We start from the raw sequence: 19,493 nt of genomic DNA on the forward strand, positions 1-19,493 counted from the left end.
TATTCTTTATTTTGAAACCGGGGCTCACTGAGTTGCAGAGGGCCTAAGTAGCTGAGGCTGTCCACAAACCGCGATCCTCCGGTCTCAGCCTCCTGAATGCTGGGATTACAAGCGTGTGCCACCACGCCCGGCTGCCACTGTGATATTTATTTATTTATTTATTTGCAGGTCTGGGGATGGAACCCAGAGGCATTTGACCTCCAAGCTAAACCCCCTGCCCTAATTTTTAGTCTTTATTTTGAAACAGGGTCTCACTAAGTTGCAGAGGGCCTAAGTAGCTGAGGCTGTCCACGAACCACTATCCTCCAATCTCAGCCTCCCAAATGCTGGGATTACAAGCATATGCTACCATGCCTGGCTTTGCCACTGTGATTTTTTTTATATTTTTTTGTAGTACTGGGTTTTCTGGAAACCCTTCTAAATCTGGGCTAAACTCCCAGACCTATTTTTATACTTTTTATTTTGGAAACAGGGTCTCTTAAGTCAGCGTGGCTGGCTTCGAACCTGCGCGATCCTCCTGTCTCTGCCTCCCAAGCGCGGGGATTATAAGCGTGCACCACCACGCCCAGCGTTGCCACTGTGATTTTTGACAACTACTTTTATGCTTTAAAAAAATCATTCCACTTCCCATCAGTTAAGTCTTCATCTACATTTTCTTCCAATTTTATGATTTCATTATTTACATTTAATTCTTAAATCTATCTGAAAACTAATTTGTATTTTTAACATTACCTGAAGAATATTCCAAACTAAAAATGTCCACACTGATAAAATTATAGAACTATCAACTAACCTTTAAAAGATTTCCTAAAAGCAATATTAATTATTGCAAAAGTCTACTTACTTTAAAGCAATACTTTGCAAAGTGAAAAAAATCTATTTAAAAAAAACAAATTTGGGGGAAGAAAAAATGGCAATGGGGCAGGAGATCTACTTTGGTTTAAAAATCCAAATTAATAAATATTTAAGAGTACTAACTACTATAGTTGGTCTTGATGATCGTTTTGGTCGATGGTTAAGTAGTATATCAACAGCTCCCACTACTTCAGAGTCGATTGCCACCAAAAGTGCATCTGCGGACTTCAAAAAAAATAAAGTTAAAAATGAAAATGGAAAGTAAAAAGGTAAACTGTTTACTAATTCATAAATAATGTTATTTTAATGTTTTAACTGTATTATATACAGTAATACTGAATTTTTAAAAATTTAGACCGCACAAGTAGAACATTTGCTTGCCGTAAAAGTACTTCTGGGTACGACAATATACATATGTTTCTGTCCTGGTTTCAATGAATGAGCTGATACATAAAATAATGGCTGCTTGAGAGAAGGGCTTCCTAGTGGAGCAGTGCTGATCCACTCAGTATTTAAAGTTCAAAAAAATTATTTCAAGACCTTTACGCTTCAATTATGGACTAAAAAAACTTTGCGTTTCAAATCTATAAAAGGAACTGCTAGGAACTATTACTGTAGGTAACGGAGTATGTTCGATTGAATAGAAATGACTGTTACTAATGCAGTCATGAGAAGAGGGGAGAATAAAAAACTTTAAAGGGGAGAGCTCTGTTTTCACTTTTAAAACATTCAAGGCTGAATGAAATGGTAAAAATTTAACATTAATAAGGCAATTTTGTCAAGTATAAGCCCAAAGAATTAAGTTACCAAAGTGTGTAGAGGCAGAGGGAGAAGTGACTTTACAGTTCTATTCCCAAACTATAGCTCACTGTGAAGCCTCACTTTTGACAGGAGGAAAAAAAGGTAAAGTGGGAGGAAATGGACTTTTCAGTCTCGAAGGCAAAGCCTATGGTCCTGGCAGCCAGGACGTCAGGTTTAGGTTTCCCTGGGTTTCTGTATGTCTGTTTTGGGGGGGAGGCAGGGATACTGGGGATGGAATCCAGGGGCATTTTACCTCTGAGCTACAACCCAGCCCTATTTTATTTTTTATTTTGAAACAAGGTCTCACTAAATTGCAAAGGGCCCCACTAAGTTGCTGAGGCTGGAAACAAACTGGTAATCCTCCTGTCTCAGCCTCCCAAGTACCAGGATCACAAACATGAGCTGCCATGCCCAGCTGTCTGATTTTTAAGGACAAACAAAAAGGCAGAAGGAAAACATGGGAATAAATGATGAAATTTAATCTAAGAAAATTCCCTCATGACTTTCAATCTGCCCTTTTTCTTTGAGGTGGGGTGAGGATAGAGGAGATTCATTTACAGAAGTGAAGGCCCCACAGGAGAAAGGCTGTGAAGAGGGAAGGGCCACACTCCAGGGAAAGCACCCGGATGGACGGCCACTCCTGGGAATGGAGGACAACCTGGGGCAAGGGGCTCACTGTTAATATTAAGCAACACTCTTGCTTTGGGGAAAGAAATATGTCAGATCTTTAATATTTTTATAGCTGAAAAGAATCAATGTTTTATCCACCTTATCTCAATGTCAAAAAATGGGGTTACATATCCCAAAGAAAAGGCCAGCTGGAGTCCTCATTCACCCATTCAAAATTGCCTATGCCTCCTATCCAGGCGGAAAACTAAATCTGTTTTATACCTGAAAAAAATGTAGGGTTCCTAGACTCTAGCCTTTGCCTTCAAGTCCTAGCATTTTTCTTCTGCTTTGTAAACAGTTCCCGCAGTTTTAGCATCTTCAGTAGGTTAAAACAAACAAAAAGGAACCCTTGTATCCATTATTACTAAAAATTTCATCTATGGTTTCTAGTTTTAACCATACAGCTAACTATAGCAATGGAATTGCTAACCTCAACCATTCAAATCAGAGCCATGGTCCAGCTGCAACTTAAAACAAAATTAAAATAAAAAAACAAAACATTGAGCTGTCAGTTCAGTGGTATTATTTCCCAGAAGAAACAGGCCTCAGAACACTGTCTTAGCATTGTCCCTAAGTAATGGCTACCTGGCTTTCGCAAGTAGCCTTCAGATCTATACTGAATAAGAGAAGAGCTAGATTAAAACCAACAGAGGGGGCTGGGAATTGCTAGAAGTTGGCCATTGAATAAATAAAATACCAGTGTATCAAAATCATTGTCAATATACAAAAGTCTGAAGACATTTAACATACAATAAATATGTCAACAGTTTCAGACCATATTAACCAAAGTAAAGTGATTATATTCTCAATGATTCCAAGTTATGATGGAAAAGTTAAATTATATTCAGATATACTATTTAGTAAAGAATAAGATTTATGTTAAACCTTTCAGTGCTTAAAAGGATAAGCTTCAGCTACAAAAATATTTATCTATATAAAAGTGTCATATAAATAAGTTACCATTGACTTATTCTGTACAAATGTATGTTATTTGATAAATGCAGTTCTGAAGTAAAAATATTTTAATTATTTTACAAAATATCCTCACCAGCTTTGTTTCCTAATTTCTTAGGTATCTGACCATTCCTTACTAAAATATTTTCTACTCATATATATATATATATATATATATATATATGTACATATATATGTACATATGTGTGTGTACATATATATATATATATACACACACATATATATCTGTGAGACTGCTATCTTCCTCCTCACCTCAGAATTTGTCTTTTCAACAATTCCCATACTCTTTCCTCTAAACTCAGAGTAAGAAACTAGTTATTTCCTTTCCAAACCCAACTTTCCACCTTATTATTCCTTTTAGTGCTCTCCAATTTCCTATAGGACCTTGGCCCTTCACTAACAGAAATACTAGTCCCAGCTTCCACCTTCCACAATTTGAAATTATTCCTCACCCTTTGTTAATTTAACTTGATCCTATCTCTTACCACGCAAAATTTCTTTTCTTTTATGGTGTCATTTCTCACATCGATGTGTCTAACTTTCTCTAATTCTACCAGTGCCACATTTTCAAAATCCAATGGCCTTTTCTATCTTTATTTTTCTTGATTTTTTTTGTTTTGCGGGTCTGGGGATGGAACCCAGGGGCATTTGACCTCCGAGTTACATCCCCTGCCTTATTCTTTATTCTTTATTTTGAAACAGGGTCTAAGTTGTGGGGGCCTCACTAAGTAGCTGAGGCTGTCCACGAACCACGATCCTTCAGTCTCAGCCTCCCGAATGCTGGGATTACAAGCGGGCACCACCACGTCCAGCTCTATTTTTCTTGATTTCTAAGCAAGACATTAAAATTTTTACTTTGGCAGTCTTAATGCCACACTATATTACTGTCCTGATATCTTAAACTTTTCATTTGGTCTCCTTTAGTGAAACCCTTTTTTTGAACCCTCTTTATTAAATGTAGGCACTCCCTGAGCATGAATCTTCACCAGCAATTAGATTTGCTCTTCCTGTGACTTCACCTCCTCCCATAATGTCCCTGTCATTGGCTGCTTACTGTGTCTCTTTAGCAGGACCTCTCCCTGGAAATACGACCGTTACCTGTGACTGCGGGAACTGCTTGGTAGCCCCAAATGAACAAGGCCTACCCAGAGACCACTCTGCTTTGTGCCAAGCCTGCTTTGTCTTCTGAATATGCTGGTTTTCTTTCCTCCTTCTCCCGGTCACTCAGGTTTCAATATTTCACATTCATCTTGGACTTCTCAATTCCGCCCCCAAATACAAATGTTCACTAAGCTGTCAATTCTTCCTTCTTAACATCACTCATATCTACATTTCCTTCCTCTTTTTGTAGCCATTCTTCCAGTTCAGGCCTTACCATCGTCACATCCGAATCACTACAAAACTACTCATGTGAGCTACTGTCCTCACTCTTCTACTAAATCCAACTCTTCTAAACTAAACTCTTCTACTAAATTCTACTCTTCTACTAAATCCAACCCTAGATTCTCTTTCTAAAACACCACTAAAACATATTATCCTTTCTTAAAATTCATTTAATGGCACCCTAATATCTGTTATATAAAACTTAAATTCCTCAGGCCAAATGTCAAAGGCTTACCATCCAATGCCTCTTTCAATAGTTTTCTTTCCATTAGTTTTCCTGATAATTCCTACAACTTTCTCAACCCAAATATTTTGTTCAAAAAGGCTGTCAATTCACTCTCAAGAATAGACATTGCACATATCTTTGTCTATATCCTCTCTACAGCCTGTGTTCCTTACCTATCTATAAATTTTTGAGAAAAGACTAGGGTAATAGGTTAAAAAAAATTCTAGAGCCAGAGCCTAGGTTCACCTGCAAGTTTGACATTTATAGAATGACTTTGGGAAAATTAATCTTTCTGAACCTCATTTTCCACCTCTCTAACATGGGGATAAAAATAGTATCTACAGCTTAGGGCTATTGTGAAGATTTAGTAAGTGGATATATTTAAAGTTGCTGACACAGAATAGCACTATGTAAGTGTTAACATTAATATTTCAAAGCTGAGCCCAAATGACATTCTTACAACAAAACATGTTTTGATAGTTCCAGTCCACAGTGATTTTAACTCTTTTCTGGATTTTGAAAATATTTATATTGAGCCACAAAAATATAAATACAAAACAGGGTTTTTAAAGAGTGGCACTACTGGCATTTTAGGCCAGATTTTTGTTGCGGTGGTAGTGGCAGATGTCCTGTGGATTGCAGGATATTTAGCAACATTCCGAGCCTCTACCCGCTGGATACCAGTAGTAACCTGCCCTCCAACTGTGCAATTAAAAATGTTTCTATATTTCCTCTAGTGGGGGCAAAATCATTTGGCTGAGAATCACTGATGTAACACAAGATGAAATACAAGAAAGCACTTTTTAACTACAAAACAGTATAAGAATCAAGCGACAACTATTACCACTCAGGACTTATCAAATGCACCTTTGTATTACTTAACTGATTTGTAATTCATATGTACTTTGTCTAATGCACTTATGATCCTTTAGTACAAAACTCATATTTTGCTTATTCATTTCCACAATTACACCCAACCAAAGCCTTGGAGGCGTGATGACTGATAGAGTAAGACGCAGATAACCTAGGCAGGACAGAGTGAACTGGAAAGAGCATGGGATTTGCAGTCAAAAGATTAAATTCAAATCTTAGCTTCACCTTTAGTAACTTTAGAACACTGGGCAATTCATTAAAGTCTATGAGCCTCAGTTTTCTGATTTATAAAAGCTAACATCTATATAGGCTGACTGTGAGGTTCAAATACGATCAGTAATATAAAAGAGCCATGGATACTGTACAGTTATTATATACATATAAGCATATGTGTAAAAACACAAAATTATCATACCGTAAAACCTCTTTACCCAAAATCACTGGGCCTGAATTTCCTTACATTCTTATTTCCTAGGTGACTGAAGCTTATGCCTTTAAGTGTTTTACTTTAAAATTGAAACTGTTTTGATGGACATCTTCTGCTTCCAGAAGTACAAAGTAAATGTATTCTTATTTCTTCTAAAACAATAGGCACTGAATATAACTTAACTTTTCCCTGCTGATTCTCAGCCATTTATACCTTAGTTATTCTAATGCAGAGCCCCTCAGAAATGATCAGATGGGCAATGCTATTGACCTCCTTGTCAACAGTGTCAAGAGGCGCCATGTCCCACTTTGTTCACTGCAGCTCTCATGCCCCCTCCACTGCCCTTCTAATTCTCCTTGGGTTAGAAAACTGAGTTCATTAGAATGTATCTAAAACAAGAAAAAAAGGGACTTTGAAGGAGACCTCCAGAATTACTCCTACAAAGAAACTTAATTTGAAAATTTCATAATAACTACCTTGCTGCCCAAAGGTATTTCTTACTCTTTCTGGTTCTCAGCTGTGCTCTGGCTAGCTCAGGTTGCAGGGTAAACAATTTTTTTTTTTTTACTCTAGGAATATATATGTAGACAGCACCATATGTTATTATATATAACAGAGATGTCCATAGAACTACCTATTTATACTCAGAAAATCTGTTGTGAGTGCTTCCTGATGTCACTCAAGGAAAAAACAAAGAAGAAAATAATATGCCTCATTAAGGGGAGAAGAGGGAAGAGCCAGAATTCACGTGCTAAGTCCATCATAAGCAAAACAAGAGGAAAAAAATATTATTAAATATCCTTCAGAATATCTAAACTGAATTCTTTCAAAATTTACATGTAATTTATGCCTAATTTTGTGCCTGAACTGATATGAAGTCAAACAGAAATGTCTTTTTCAGTTTTTTAATTTGTTTATTTTTATTTTTATTTATTTATTTGATTATTTATTGGTGGTACTGGGGTTCCTGGAAACTCTTCTACCTCTGGGCTACACCCCCAGGCACCTATTTTTTATATTTTTATTTGGAAACAGCGTCTCTTAAGCCAGCATGGCTGGCTTCAAACCTGTGTGATCCTCTTGTCTCTGCCTCCCAAGCACTGGGATTACAAGCGTGCGCCACCATGCCTGACTTTTCCGTTTTTTTTATTTTTTTTTAATCATTCACCTTCACACATAAGGAAATATTAAATTTCAAATAAAAAGAAAAAATTAATAAAATTTGGAGAAAACTAAAGCCAAGCAGATTGTTTTGTGAGTCAGGATCACCTTGTTCATATGCCTATAAATAACACTGGCCACAGAAAAACCTGTCCCCCTGACATAAGTAGTAATAATGCCAGTAATAAAAACAAAATTATCCTTAATAATTCATGATAATTTACCTCTATTGGATACAGGTAAAAGTGACAGTTTCAAGGAAAAAAATAAATCAATCTAAAATATACTTTAAAAATGACTTTCTTGTTTGTTTTTTAAACTTTGTAATGGCTCAAAACAAATAGAAGATTCAGAGAGAAAGAAAGAAAAAGAAGAAAGTAAACTAGAAGGAAAAGATAAAAACATGGCACGTCTAACATTTCTTAGAAGCTACTGTTGAGATAAAAGTATCCAGCCTTGTACCTGACAACCGTAGTCCAAAAGAAGCTGCAGTATATCCAAGTTTTCGTTTTCAATAGTTATGGTAACAGCATTTCTCCCAAGCACATCTACGCAATTTATGTTCAAGTCACCTGAACTGTTTTCCTCCAAAATCTTTTTAACCATATAATAGTCACCTAAATAACAATACACAAACATAATTTAATATCCAAGACATGTTAAGTAAGAATGAATATAAAGAATAATTTAGCTTGTTGAATTAAAGATTTAAAATATCTTAACTCATTCTCATATATGGAAATGTGCACAGAATATATGAACATTTCCTGGATAAAAACCTGTCTCTTGGTAAACTAATACATGCATTAATAACCAAGCAGAAAGCAAGTAGAAAGGTTTTAAATGTACAATACAAAATACAAGCTACTAGTCTAAAATTCTGAACTGGATTGACTTATAGAAGAAATATAAAATAATTGAATATAGAATGCCAAAAAATGCAGACTGGCACCTAGGAAAACAAGCAGTTTAATGGAATGTTTCATATCCTAATATATATAGACATTTACTTATGTATCAAAATGGTTAAAATGGTAGAGAATGTAAGAAAGAGTTTTCACAGGGAAAGAATACATTTGAGAAACAGTATGAGCACATGCATGCTTCTGGGTATGAGGTAATGTTGCCTGAAAATCCTGTGCTCTCCAACACACACACACACACACACACACACCAACTCATTAATACAACTGTTTAGAGTAAATTATCAGGGAAATTTCAGCTCACAAAACTAAAATTGGTGCCTGACCTGTTGGGCAGACTGTCTTCTGCCTAACTGTAGCTTACAACAAAACAGTTCTTTCATGTGGGAACATGAGAATAAATCCTTTCACCAGGAGCCCACCATCTGCCTGCTGATGGGATGACACAAGAAACAAGGGGAAGAAATCAAAAGAGAAACGCTAGCGAAGAAAGCAAGGGGGGTGTTTGTTTTGTTTCAGTTTGCTTATTAAACATAACACTATTTAAGTGACTTGCAAAATATAAGCTGTTCCTTAGAAGTCTATGAGTAAGAAACCAATTGAACAATCAGAGTGGAAACTGGAAGGAAAAAGAAATGAATGATTTCATGACACAGAAAGAGAAAATACTAAAATTAGACTAAATACATATGAAAGACAGGTAACAAATCTTGTTAAAATTTAAAAAGTGCTATTTTAATCTATGATCTTATAGTCACATATATTTTGAAAGTAAGGTTTCTTGACAAAATATTTTCCTAATTCCCTCCAGAAGAAAACTAATCACAAAAAGAAATATTTCCCTCCTAGTACTACTATCAATATGCAGACACTAATATTTCATGGCAAAACAGCAGCTCCTTCACCAAGTGACGCTCTCAGTCAGAAGCTGCGTCAACAGGGACCAAACTTCTCACTGTTACTGGAGAGTCACATGGGTGAAAGGAGGGAGTATGGGGGATTGAAGCTGGGTGCCTTCCACCTCCAAGATATACCACCAGACCCTTTTACAAATATATATTATTTTCATTTTGAAACAGAGTATCACTAGGTTGCTGAGGCTGGCCTTGAACCTACAATCCTCCTGTCTCAGCCTCCCAAGTACTAAGGTTACAGACATGTGCCAACACCCCTAGCACTGGAGTAACATTTAAAACCTATTTCAATGTCTTAGTGGTTGGAGAATGCAACCCCTAAGAACTCACCCGTATCTCTTTAATACACTATGTGTAGATGAGGTCTATTGCTTGGGACTCACTAGGCTTTCTAAACCTGAGGACTTCTGCCCAGGAATTCTGCAATATTTTCAGCCATTATCTCTTCAAATATTGCTTCATTTCAGAAGTTTACATAAAGTATATTTCAAAAGACCAAAACAATCTTAACTTTTGGATGAGTGTATTTGTAAAAAAGGTTAGGAAACATGAAATACATACCTAGAAACTCCCTATATAGCAAGGGTTACAAATTCAAAATGCCTACATATGCCAGACAAACATATTTTATATTTCCATCGTAAATTGAAGTTGCTTTCAAGAGTTACATATACCTTTTGTCTTTTAAAATATAGAGAAGGACATGTGACATAACCTGTTTACCTTTTTTTTTTCTTTAGTGAAGGAAAAAGAAACCCTTTTCAATCCATCCCACACTGAGTGTTCAAATTTAACAGAGAGTCGGCTCAGAGAGGAGACCGACAGCTTACCCCATGTGTGCTGCTATCCCTCATGCAAACCACCCCCTGAGCTCACTCCTGGACAATGAAATGGACTCTTAGCTGATAATCCTGCTGGAAAAGATTCTCTCCCTGAACACACTCCAGGCAGGCTCCTCCGGGCTCTTTGCTTCACGAGACCTGTCTTGAAAAACACTTATACAGCTTCCAAAGCTCCAGGTCACAGCACTAGGATGGGACCAGTCAGAGGGCCTGCCTGGGAACACTCAGGGTTGCCAAAAGCTTGCAGTGTGGGCCCAGCCAATCCCTGAAGGCAGAACCCCTGTCCTCAGCTGGGCGAGAGGGCGGAGGCCAGCTTCCCTTAAGGGCCAGTCAGGAAACCCAGGCTGGTTTCACACAGACCAACTACCCACCTCCTGCCATTGGTAATCTGTCACTCCCTGACTGAGCCTTCACCTTTCCTCTTTTCTATCCCTTTAGTCATCTCTGTACACACTGCACTTGAGTTCAGTTCACAGGAACTCTTTCCCTGTTGCAATTATGTTAATACTCTACATTCTAGCAGGGGACTCAATGTATTTGTTCTGAACAAAAGGCCAGGTAGTAAATACAACAGGGTCTGTGCGCCAAGACATCTCAGTCACAGCTACTCAGCTTGGCCCCGTTAGCACAAAAGCAGCACAGATCATATGGAAACAAACGAATGTGGGATGTGTCATAAAACACGGTGTAAACAACGAAATCTGAACGGTTTAGGAGTTTTGCATTTTATGAAATATTCTAAATTAATTTTTAAACTCTTTGAAATATAAAAATCAGTCTTAGATTTCAGGCCTTACAGAAACAGTCTGCTCACCGTGCTCTAGCCCCACCTCCTCAATCCATTCCCCACCCGGCAGCCAGAGTGATCTTTTTAAAATTCACAGTTTATAACCTTATCATTTTCTATCACACCTATTAAAGGCCAAAACTTTTACCGTGGTGTACAAAGTCCTGCGGGATGCAGACCTTGCTATTTTTATCTTATTGTGCCCTCTGCTGCTCACCCACCATGATCATACTACACTGGTGTGTTTCAAACTGGGGGTGATTGCACAAAAGCAATGCAGTCCCAACCAGAATTATCCAAAAGTGAAATAGTACATAAAATACCAGAGTAATCCCATGGATCCTTAGCACCAAATTTATTCTGCCTTACCATGATAAACCCTTGAGAAAAACAGTGGAGAGATATTACCATATTAAGAACAAGTGATTCCAACTTTCCTCACTGGCATCTCATTTAATTTTCTTGCATATGATGGTATTTTTCACTATTACTGAAATGAGATCATTAATATTGGTCAGTTTTAATTTTATTTAACAAGTTTGAAGTTACTTGTAAGGGAGAATTTTATCTGTCAAGAATCTTGTTTTTTCAAACCAAATTTCTGTAACAAATTTTAAGTGTAGCAATTATTTTCAAATTATGCTTAAAATAGATTTTATTAAAAGAAAAGCCTTGGCACTCAAAGAAAGTCTGTTGAATTTAGTAAATAGCATTGATATGGTGCTGTTATTTATTTATTTATTTATTTATTTATTTATTTTATTTATTTTTGTGGTACTGGGGATGGAACCCAGGGGCATTCTACCTCTGGCCTACACCCCCCAGTCCTATATTTTTCTTTATTTTGAAATAGGGTCTCACTACGTTGTGGAGGCCACACTAAGTAGCTGAGGCTGGTTGCAACCTGCGCGATCCTCCTGTCTCAGCCTCCCAAGTACTGGGATTACAAGCGTGCGCCACCACACTCCACTTATTTTTCCTTTTTTATGGTAGTAGGGATTGAACCCAGGAACATTCTACCTCTGAGCTATACTCCCAGCCCCCCATTTTTTTTTTGAAACAGGGCCTTACTAAGTTGTTGTCTCCCTAGGTTGCTGAAGCTGGTCTTGAACCTGTAATCCTCTGTCTCAGCCTCCCAAATACTGGCATTACAGGCAGGCACTGCCACAGTTGGCAGATGCTAGAATTCTTTTTTAGCCCTATCATTCTTTTTGATTCTTAAAAGATACTACTTTTCACTTAAAGTGGGGAATACTGGAGATTGAACCCAGGAGCATCTAGCTTTAAGCTATGCTCCCAGTCTTAATTTTATTTCTAAATTTTGAAACAGGGTCTCACTAAATTTCACTACGTGCTGGCCCTGAATCTTTGATCCTCCTGTCTCAGCCTCCCAAATACTCGGATTATAGGCTTGCACTACCGCACCCAGCTTACTTATCACGTCTTAAATATTAACTCTTAAATTTCTTGTTACCTGCTAAATTATTAATCCTAGATCTCAAACTTCTCAGAAGATATTCATAGCACTAGCAGCAGAAGAGGAATTATTCTTAGGTTACAACAATTCCTATACAGTGAAATTCAATGTTTACCCTGTAATTCTGTAATATATACATGATGTAAGAATTGGGGTGGTTACCTGGATTTTGTTTGTTTTGTTTTGTTTTGTTTTAGTGGCCCAGATAAGAAATTGCTCTACTCTAGGAACAACCTATCTTCCAAATCACATGTAGGCCATCTGAGTTAGCCTGAGCATTTGCTCCTTCGCGGCTTCTCTTTAGTTAGATCTCTTCTATTCACCACACATTTTCCTCCTTACTACTCCTCACTAAGCACGAGAGAGCGTTCATTACAGGAAAACCTCCTAAAAGATAGGATGTAGTCAGTAATTCACTGGTCAGGCACTTTCCAGTGCTATAACACAATCAGAAAATTGTTAAGTACATTTTGATGACACAGAAAAGAGCTACAAAGTAAAAATAATATAAAGAAACATACTTGTGGGATCACTATACAGAAATGCCAGCATTACGGGACTATGCAGCTGCTCAATGAGTCTGCTATGTATTATACAGCATGAATCTGGTGATTTAAAGATCTTTTTGTTGTTGTTCTTAAAATAAGATTATTTTGTTAAAATAACCACTCGCTGTGGCAACAGTTTTCAACTAGTACATTTTCTGCTTCAGCGATTTAAAAAGCTTTCCTGTACAAGACGTAACTGCTATACCTAAACGACAATTAATGACGTGTTTGTCTAATGATGCCTACAATACCCTCTTCACCTCTCTTTCCTTCAAGTATCTCTCCCTCACAGTACATACCTCTTTACATTAGGTGCTGCCCGTCAACAGAAAACTTCTCAGCAGTACCGAGTACTCTCCAGTTTTTCTTCCTACCGCCTTCCTCTCTAACCTCACATTCAAAATCTCTTGTCAAATAGCTAAAGTAAAACAAACTGAACAGTCCCATTAAGTATATTATGGCGTTAATAAAGCAATGACTTGTATCACCTCTACCAGAAACGCTGCACTTTTCAACCAGCATCCTCAGAGCCAAGGTGCACAAAGCTCAGTCTCAAAGCACCATTTAGCTTACAACGTGGCAGCCACATCACAAAGGTGACAAACCAAGCTGAGCCCAGGCGTAGAGGAGAATTTCTGCTTTCTCCATACTCTAACCCCACGCTGAGATGGCAGGAAGGGACTCAAAATCCTCTCAACAGAGAGCTGGCAGTACCAAATTCTTTCATGCCTCTTTTTTCGGCACAAATTAAAGGGTTTATATTCATGAATATGTACTAAAAGCGACCATCTACTCGACAGTCATTTAACTGAGGAAAATTAACACAAATCACACATAGTTTAGGTGCTTCCCTAAAAAGACATGATTTACCCGTTACATCCAGCAGGTCTGAAGGAATGCAGGCTAAGGAAAACATAGGCTCCCATGACTAAAAGGCCCATCACCATACTAATTCCAGCTCAGAAAAAAACAGACATGGGTGGTAAGAATCACTACTTAATAATGAATAGAACAACTACCCTTTCTGACACTCATTAAACTATAACCAGATCAATACAACATAGTAGTGACTGACACACACAGACACAGCAGACGTGGTGGAGATTAAATGGAATCATCTGTGAAAAGCATACGCACTTGGCCCCAGCTGTTTTAATAAATGTTCTCCATTTGGTCTGATGAGATTCCAATGTAATAGTGAGAGTTAGAGTTACTTCAGGGAATTTTTCCCGTTTGGATTTGGTTTGCATACCACTAAAAAGTGTTAGTGACTACGGACATGCACACAAGAAATACTACTCTAAGTTTATTTAAAAACATAAATGTGTGCCATAGCTAAGTGTAAGAAATATGCTAGCTTTCCAACTCTCACCCAAGAATTTGTTTCAGTGTACCTGAAACATAGAAAATATCTATTTTATCTCTCATTTGAAAGTATTAAAATTTATATAGGGGTTAGATAAAACAAGCATATTTCGTTTCTACCCACCCTCAAAAGCCAAATTTCTCTTAAGGGTCTTTATGTTGATAACGGATATCAAGCTGTTTCAACTTGGTTCTATAGAACATCTAAAAACTGTTACCAATTAAAACTCGTTTGAGATATGTCATAAAATAATCCTATATAAACCACCATATAAATAACTACTCCAATCATATTCCAGTATGACATTTCTGTCCTGACTTTGCCAGGAAGATCAAATTCCTTTTCTTGACATCCTTTCTGTTTGCTTTACACTTGATCTTAGCCAAAAGCCAAGAAGGGATTTTGTCTGCTTTAAATTAATGGGCCAGCATAAATGCTGTGGCCACTTATTTGTTCTAGTGCGACACAATCTTTTCCTTTCCCTTCTCAGAGAATTTCTGAAGTGGGGAAAAAAAAAAAAAAAACCCTGGCAAGCCACTCCAGCAATATTAACTTTACAAAACCCAGAGACCATAATTTTTGTTATGTTATAGATTCTGTAACATTTCCAAGGCTACTTAAAGTTGTCTATGTTGGACTTTAAGAAATCCTCCCACATGATTAATTAATTAAAACTACAAGAGAACATACTAGTGGCTTGACTATAGACATATGTAGACTGTTTATAAACCAATGTGTTTTCAAAAAGTTAAACAGACTGGGGACTAGCTACATGGTAGAGTACTTGTCTAGCATGAACGGCCCTGGGTTCAATTCCCAGTACTATCCCAAAAATAATAATAGTAAAATAAAATGATCTTTTCTCTATGAACTAAGGAGAACAGTAGAGTGGTACAAGGGGATGGGGGAATGAAAAGGAAGGGTATGGGGAAGGAAACAGTCCTAATAACGTTATTCACCTATCAGCGTGAATCTCATTATCTTGTGCACTTAAAGTGCACTAACAAAAAATTTTAAAGTTGTGTAAATAAAATCTTATTTCCAAAGCAGTTCAGAGAGGTTAGGGAGACTCATTTATTTAAGACATATTAAGACATAAAAGCAAACCAGAAGCGGCCTGTAGTTAGTCTTTCCACAATGTAAGGTTCCCTTTGGGTTTGTGTTTTGGAAGTCTGCATGGTTCTAACAGTTTCCTTAAGTGAGCACTGCCACCTTACCGCAAACTGCGTACATTTAGAAATAGAAAATTCCAGTATTTTTTTATCATGTAGGGGAAAAAAGCAATCTAAGAGCAATTTACTATTTTATCATATCCATCACTCGAAAGCATGCTTATGTGAAAAAGACTTTTTTTTTAAGATTTAAAGAAGTTTATTAGAAAGATTGAAATACAGAAAATAGAAATACAGCCCCATGCCAAAATGGCATTGGGGGGGTGACTCGAAATGAATCCACCCTGAAAAAGACTTTTTAACATGGCCATAAAATGAATTTCTAGATTTAAAAAAAAAAAGGAAAATGACACTAAATACATTCCATCTATTTTCGCCCGGTATTTTTCACAACCTTTATCTCGCAAAGGCGGCTCTGGAGCCATAAACCTTTCTCTCTAATAAAAAGCACTAACACCTGGAAGTTTCCTACATTCGAAGAAAGTTGGGGGGGGGGGGGTGTTAGGCAGAGTTTCTCCAGCCCTGTCCTTAATGCCATGTACCTCTACCTAGCAGATTCAAATACCTAATTCCACTTGACCATCACTGGCCAAGGAACTGGACAGCTGAAGTTATAGAGAAAGAAAAGTTGTTTTGTTTTTTTTTTTTTTTTTAAATACAGCTGAGAGCCTTAAGATGAAGTAGGAGAAACCTTAAGAAAATCTGGGGACTGGATGCTCCAACGCGAGCCTCTTGGACTCTCAAGAGCAAAGAGCAGCCAGAGAAGCAGACAAGATGATCCCAAGTTTCAGCAGAAGGGGGGGGCTAAAACTCAGGGTCCCGCGCCGCGACCCCAGAAGGGAGGCCGCAGGAGGAGGCCGGGAGCGGAGGCCGCGCCCGGGCGGGGCGGCGCGGGCAGGTCGGCGCCGGGGCGTCCGGGGCGGAGGACGGGGCCTAGCTCTCACCCTTGTCGCACGCCAGCAAGAACAGCTTCTCGTTGAGGGAGTTCTCCTCCTTCACCTCCCGCACATCCTTCAGCGCCATCACTTCGTGGGGCGACGCGCAGGAGGAGGAGGATGGGGAGGACGGCAGGGAGGAGGAGGAGGCGCCCGAGAGGTCGGTGCTCGGGTACAGGGCCGCCATCATCGCGGCCCAGGCGGGGGGCAGGCCCGGGGACGGGGGCGCCGCCCGGGACCCCAGCCCCGCCGCGGGGCCGGAGAACGGGTGCGCGGAGCCCGCGGCCGCCTCGGCGCGCGGCCCGTTGGCCCCGCAGGGCGGCGCCTCGCCGCGGAGCCAGCACTCGCCGTCCACCGACAGCCCCAGGCCGGCGGCCGCGCCCGCCCGGCCCCGCGGCCAGCGCCCCCGCCCCGGCCGCCGGCGCCCGGGCCGCGCCGGGCCGCGCCCGTCCGGGGACGACAGCGTGGAGCGCGCCAGGGCGGCGGCCGAGCGCGGGGCCGTGCCCGGAGCCGCAGGGGCCGCGCGGGGCGGCCCGGCCGGGACGAGAGGGGTCGCGGGGAGCGCCGCCCGGCGCCGCGCACGTCGGGCTCCGCGGCTGTGGGCCCCGAGGCGCCCCGGCTCCTCACGTCATCCTCGGCCCGCCGCTGCGACGACTTCGGGGCGGGGCCTGGGGCGGGGCCTGCGCGGGGCGGGGCCTGGGGCGGGGCCTGCGCGGGGCGGGGTCTGTGGGCGGGGCCGGCGGCGGGCGTGCACCGGGACGCTCCTCCCCCTGCTGCTCTCGGCCGCCGCTCGCAGGTTCCGCGCAGCTTGGGGACAGGTGCAATCCCGGTCCCAGTTCTCCGTACGCAGGTTGCGGGTGTGGAGTAATTGCGCTGTCACCTGCTACTGCGCGTCATGAAATATGCCAGCCGGGCCTCCGGACGACTTAACGTTCAGTCGAAACCCCGTGTGAAATTGTCCATGTATCTCAGATTCCGGTGCACTTGAGAGGAGGAGGTTTATCTGCACTTACATTGGGCCAGCTACTATCCCCCCCCCTCTCTCTCTCTCCCTCTGTGTGTGTGTGTATATATATATATATATATATATATATATATATATATATATATATATAGTGTGTGTGTGTGTGTGTGTACTATACATCTATATCAATCTCTCTCTCTCTATATATATATATATATAGTGTGTGTGTGTGTGTGTGTGTGTGTGTGTGTGTGTGTGTGTGTGTGTGTGTGTTACTTACTGGGAACTGAACCGATGGTATTATAAATCCCAGCTGCACCCCCAAGCCCTTTTTTTTAAAAAAAATTTCTTATTCTGCAACAGGATCTCACTAAGTTGCTCAAAGTCTCCCTACTAGGTTGGTGAGGCTGTCCTTGGACCTGTCATCCTTCTGTCTCGGCCTCCTAAGGATTGGGATTACAGGTATGTACCACCATGCCCGGCTGCTACCCTCATTTCTAAGGGCTATATTTTTTAACTGTTCGTTTGAGATCTGAAATTCACCTAATATTCCTGATGTCATATATTTATTTGCATGTAATACAAAGGTGTTGGCATGTCACATCGCATGGCCGCATTTTTAGGACCTAGTCTTCATCACAGTCCTCCAAGTGCTTTGTTCCATTCATCACATACATGATTTTTTATATTTTTATGATTGCACCGTAATTATACATCATAGCAAGAGGCAAAGTGATAAAACATGTGTGGACGGATCACATGGTTCATTTCCCTCCATATCTCAGCAGGCTCCCCCATATATGCTGGTGAGATTGGCAGTGCACACCATGATTATGGATATAAATTATTTGAACTGGTCTCTCCTCCATACTCAGTTTTCCCCTCCCCACCTCCCTCTCCCAATCCCCTCCCACCATTCTACTGGTTTCCCTCCTCATTTGACTGAGTCCCCTTCGCTTCCGATAGCTTCCACATAGGAGAGAAAACACACACCCTTGGCTCTCTGAGACTGGCCCGTCTCACTTAGCATAATATTCTCTAGTTCTGTCCATTTTCCTGCAGCAGATTTAATTTTGTTCTTACTTATAAGTGATTTTAAGATGGATCTTTTAGTCAACACCCGAATCTTCGTAAATGCCACTTCCTTTAATAATTTATTTTTATAAAGCTTTTATTTAAAGCTGATGAACCATTATCCAGTGTTGCTTTTGTTTCCCAACTTTAAAAGGCAAGAAAGGAAAACTGGAAATTATCTCCTGAATAATTTGTTGTGTCCCAGAGTCAACTATGGGGAAAAACCCAAAATATGCCTTTTAATCTTTAGTTTTTTATATTGTTGTTTTGTTGTTTTGTTTAGTGCTACTAGGGCTACATTCCCAGCCCTATTTTATTTTTCTAAGTTGCAAAGGGCCTCACTAAGTAGCTGAGGCTGGCCAGGAACCCGTGATCCTCCTGTCTCAGCCTCCCAAGTACTGTGATTACAGGCACGTGCCACTCTTCAGTTTCTAAAGAAAGGCAATACATAAATGCACTTCAGAGCATCTCATATTTGGGGGAAATATTTCCGATCTCATTCAAGTTGATTGTTTCATCCCTGTTCCTACTAACACTTTAACAATTTTCCTAAATATAACTTTCCCATCATTCAAAGTTCTCCTGAGGTTGTTACTAATAAAAGGCCTTAGCAATGCCGGGCGTGGTGGCGCACCCTTGTGATCCCAGCACTCAGGAGGCTGAGACAGGAGGATCGCGGTTCGCGGCCAATCTCAGCTACTTAGTGAGGCCCTTTGCAACTCAGTGAGACCCTGTTTCAAAAACAAAAGAATAAAAGGCCTTAGCAGAGCCAAGTATGGTGGTGCACACTTGTAATCTCAGTACTTGTGAGGCTGAGACCGAAGGATCCCAGGTTTATGGCCAGCCTCAGCTACTGAGTGAGGCCTCCACAACTTAGACCCTGTTTCAAAATAAAAAATAAAGTAGGGCTAGGGGGCGTAGTTCACAAGTAGAATGCCCCTGGGTTCTATCCCCAGTGTCACACACACACACACACACACACACACACACCCCTTATCTAAACATTTTTCGTGTGTTTACTTCAAGATAAAGATATATGTATAGATGTTATTTCACTTTAACCTGGAACTTTCCTAAATTTCTGGGCTGGACCAATTTCTAAGATTTTGAGAGAATTCCAG

At 40.1% G+C, this 19,493-nt stretch overlaps 1 protein-coding gene across 8 annotated transcripts in view; it reads right to left on the bottom strand.

Moving 5' to 3' along the window:
* Positions 1-16,554, bottom strand: part of TRPC1 (transient receptor potential cation channel subfamily C member 1) — a gene marked incomplete at both ends in the record, with an annotated part of 59,081 nt that extends 42,527 nt beyond the window's left edge. For 4 of the 8 annotated variants that reach the window (XM_080696098.1, XM_080696101.1, XM_080696099.1 and 1 more), the window contains 2 exons: positions 7,833-7,987; positions 16,344-16,524. In XM_080696098.1, coding sequence (XP_080552224.1) covers positions 7,833-7,987; positions 16,344-16,524 — 336 coding nt within the window. Of the gene's footprint in view, positions 1-978; positions 1,081-7,832; positions 7,988-16,343 lie in introns of all 8 variants that reach the window. The other 4 variants (XM_080696103.1, XM_080696102.1, XM_080696100.1 and 1 more) reach the window with 3 other exon arrangements.
* Between the last annotated feature and the right edge of the window lie 2,939 nt (positions 16,555-19,493).

The sequence above is a fragment of the Muscardinus avellanarius genome (genome assembly GCF_963383645.1).
Source record: "Muscardinus avellanarius genome assembly, chromosome: 5".
NCBI lineage: Eukaryota > Metazoa > Chordata > Mammalia > Rodentia > Gliridae > Muscardinus > Muscardinus avellanarius.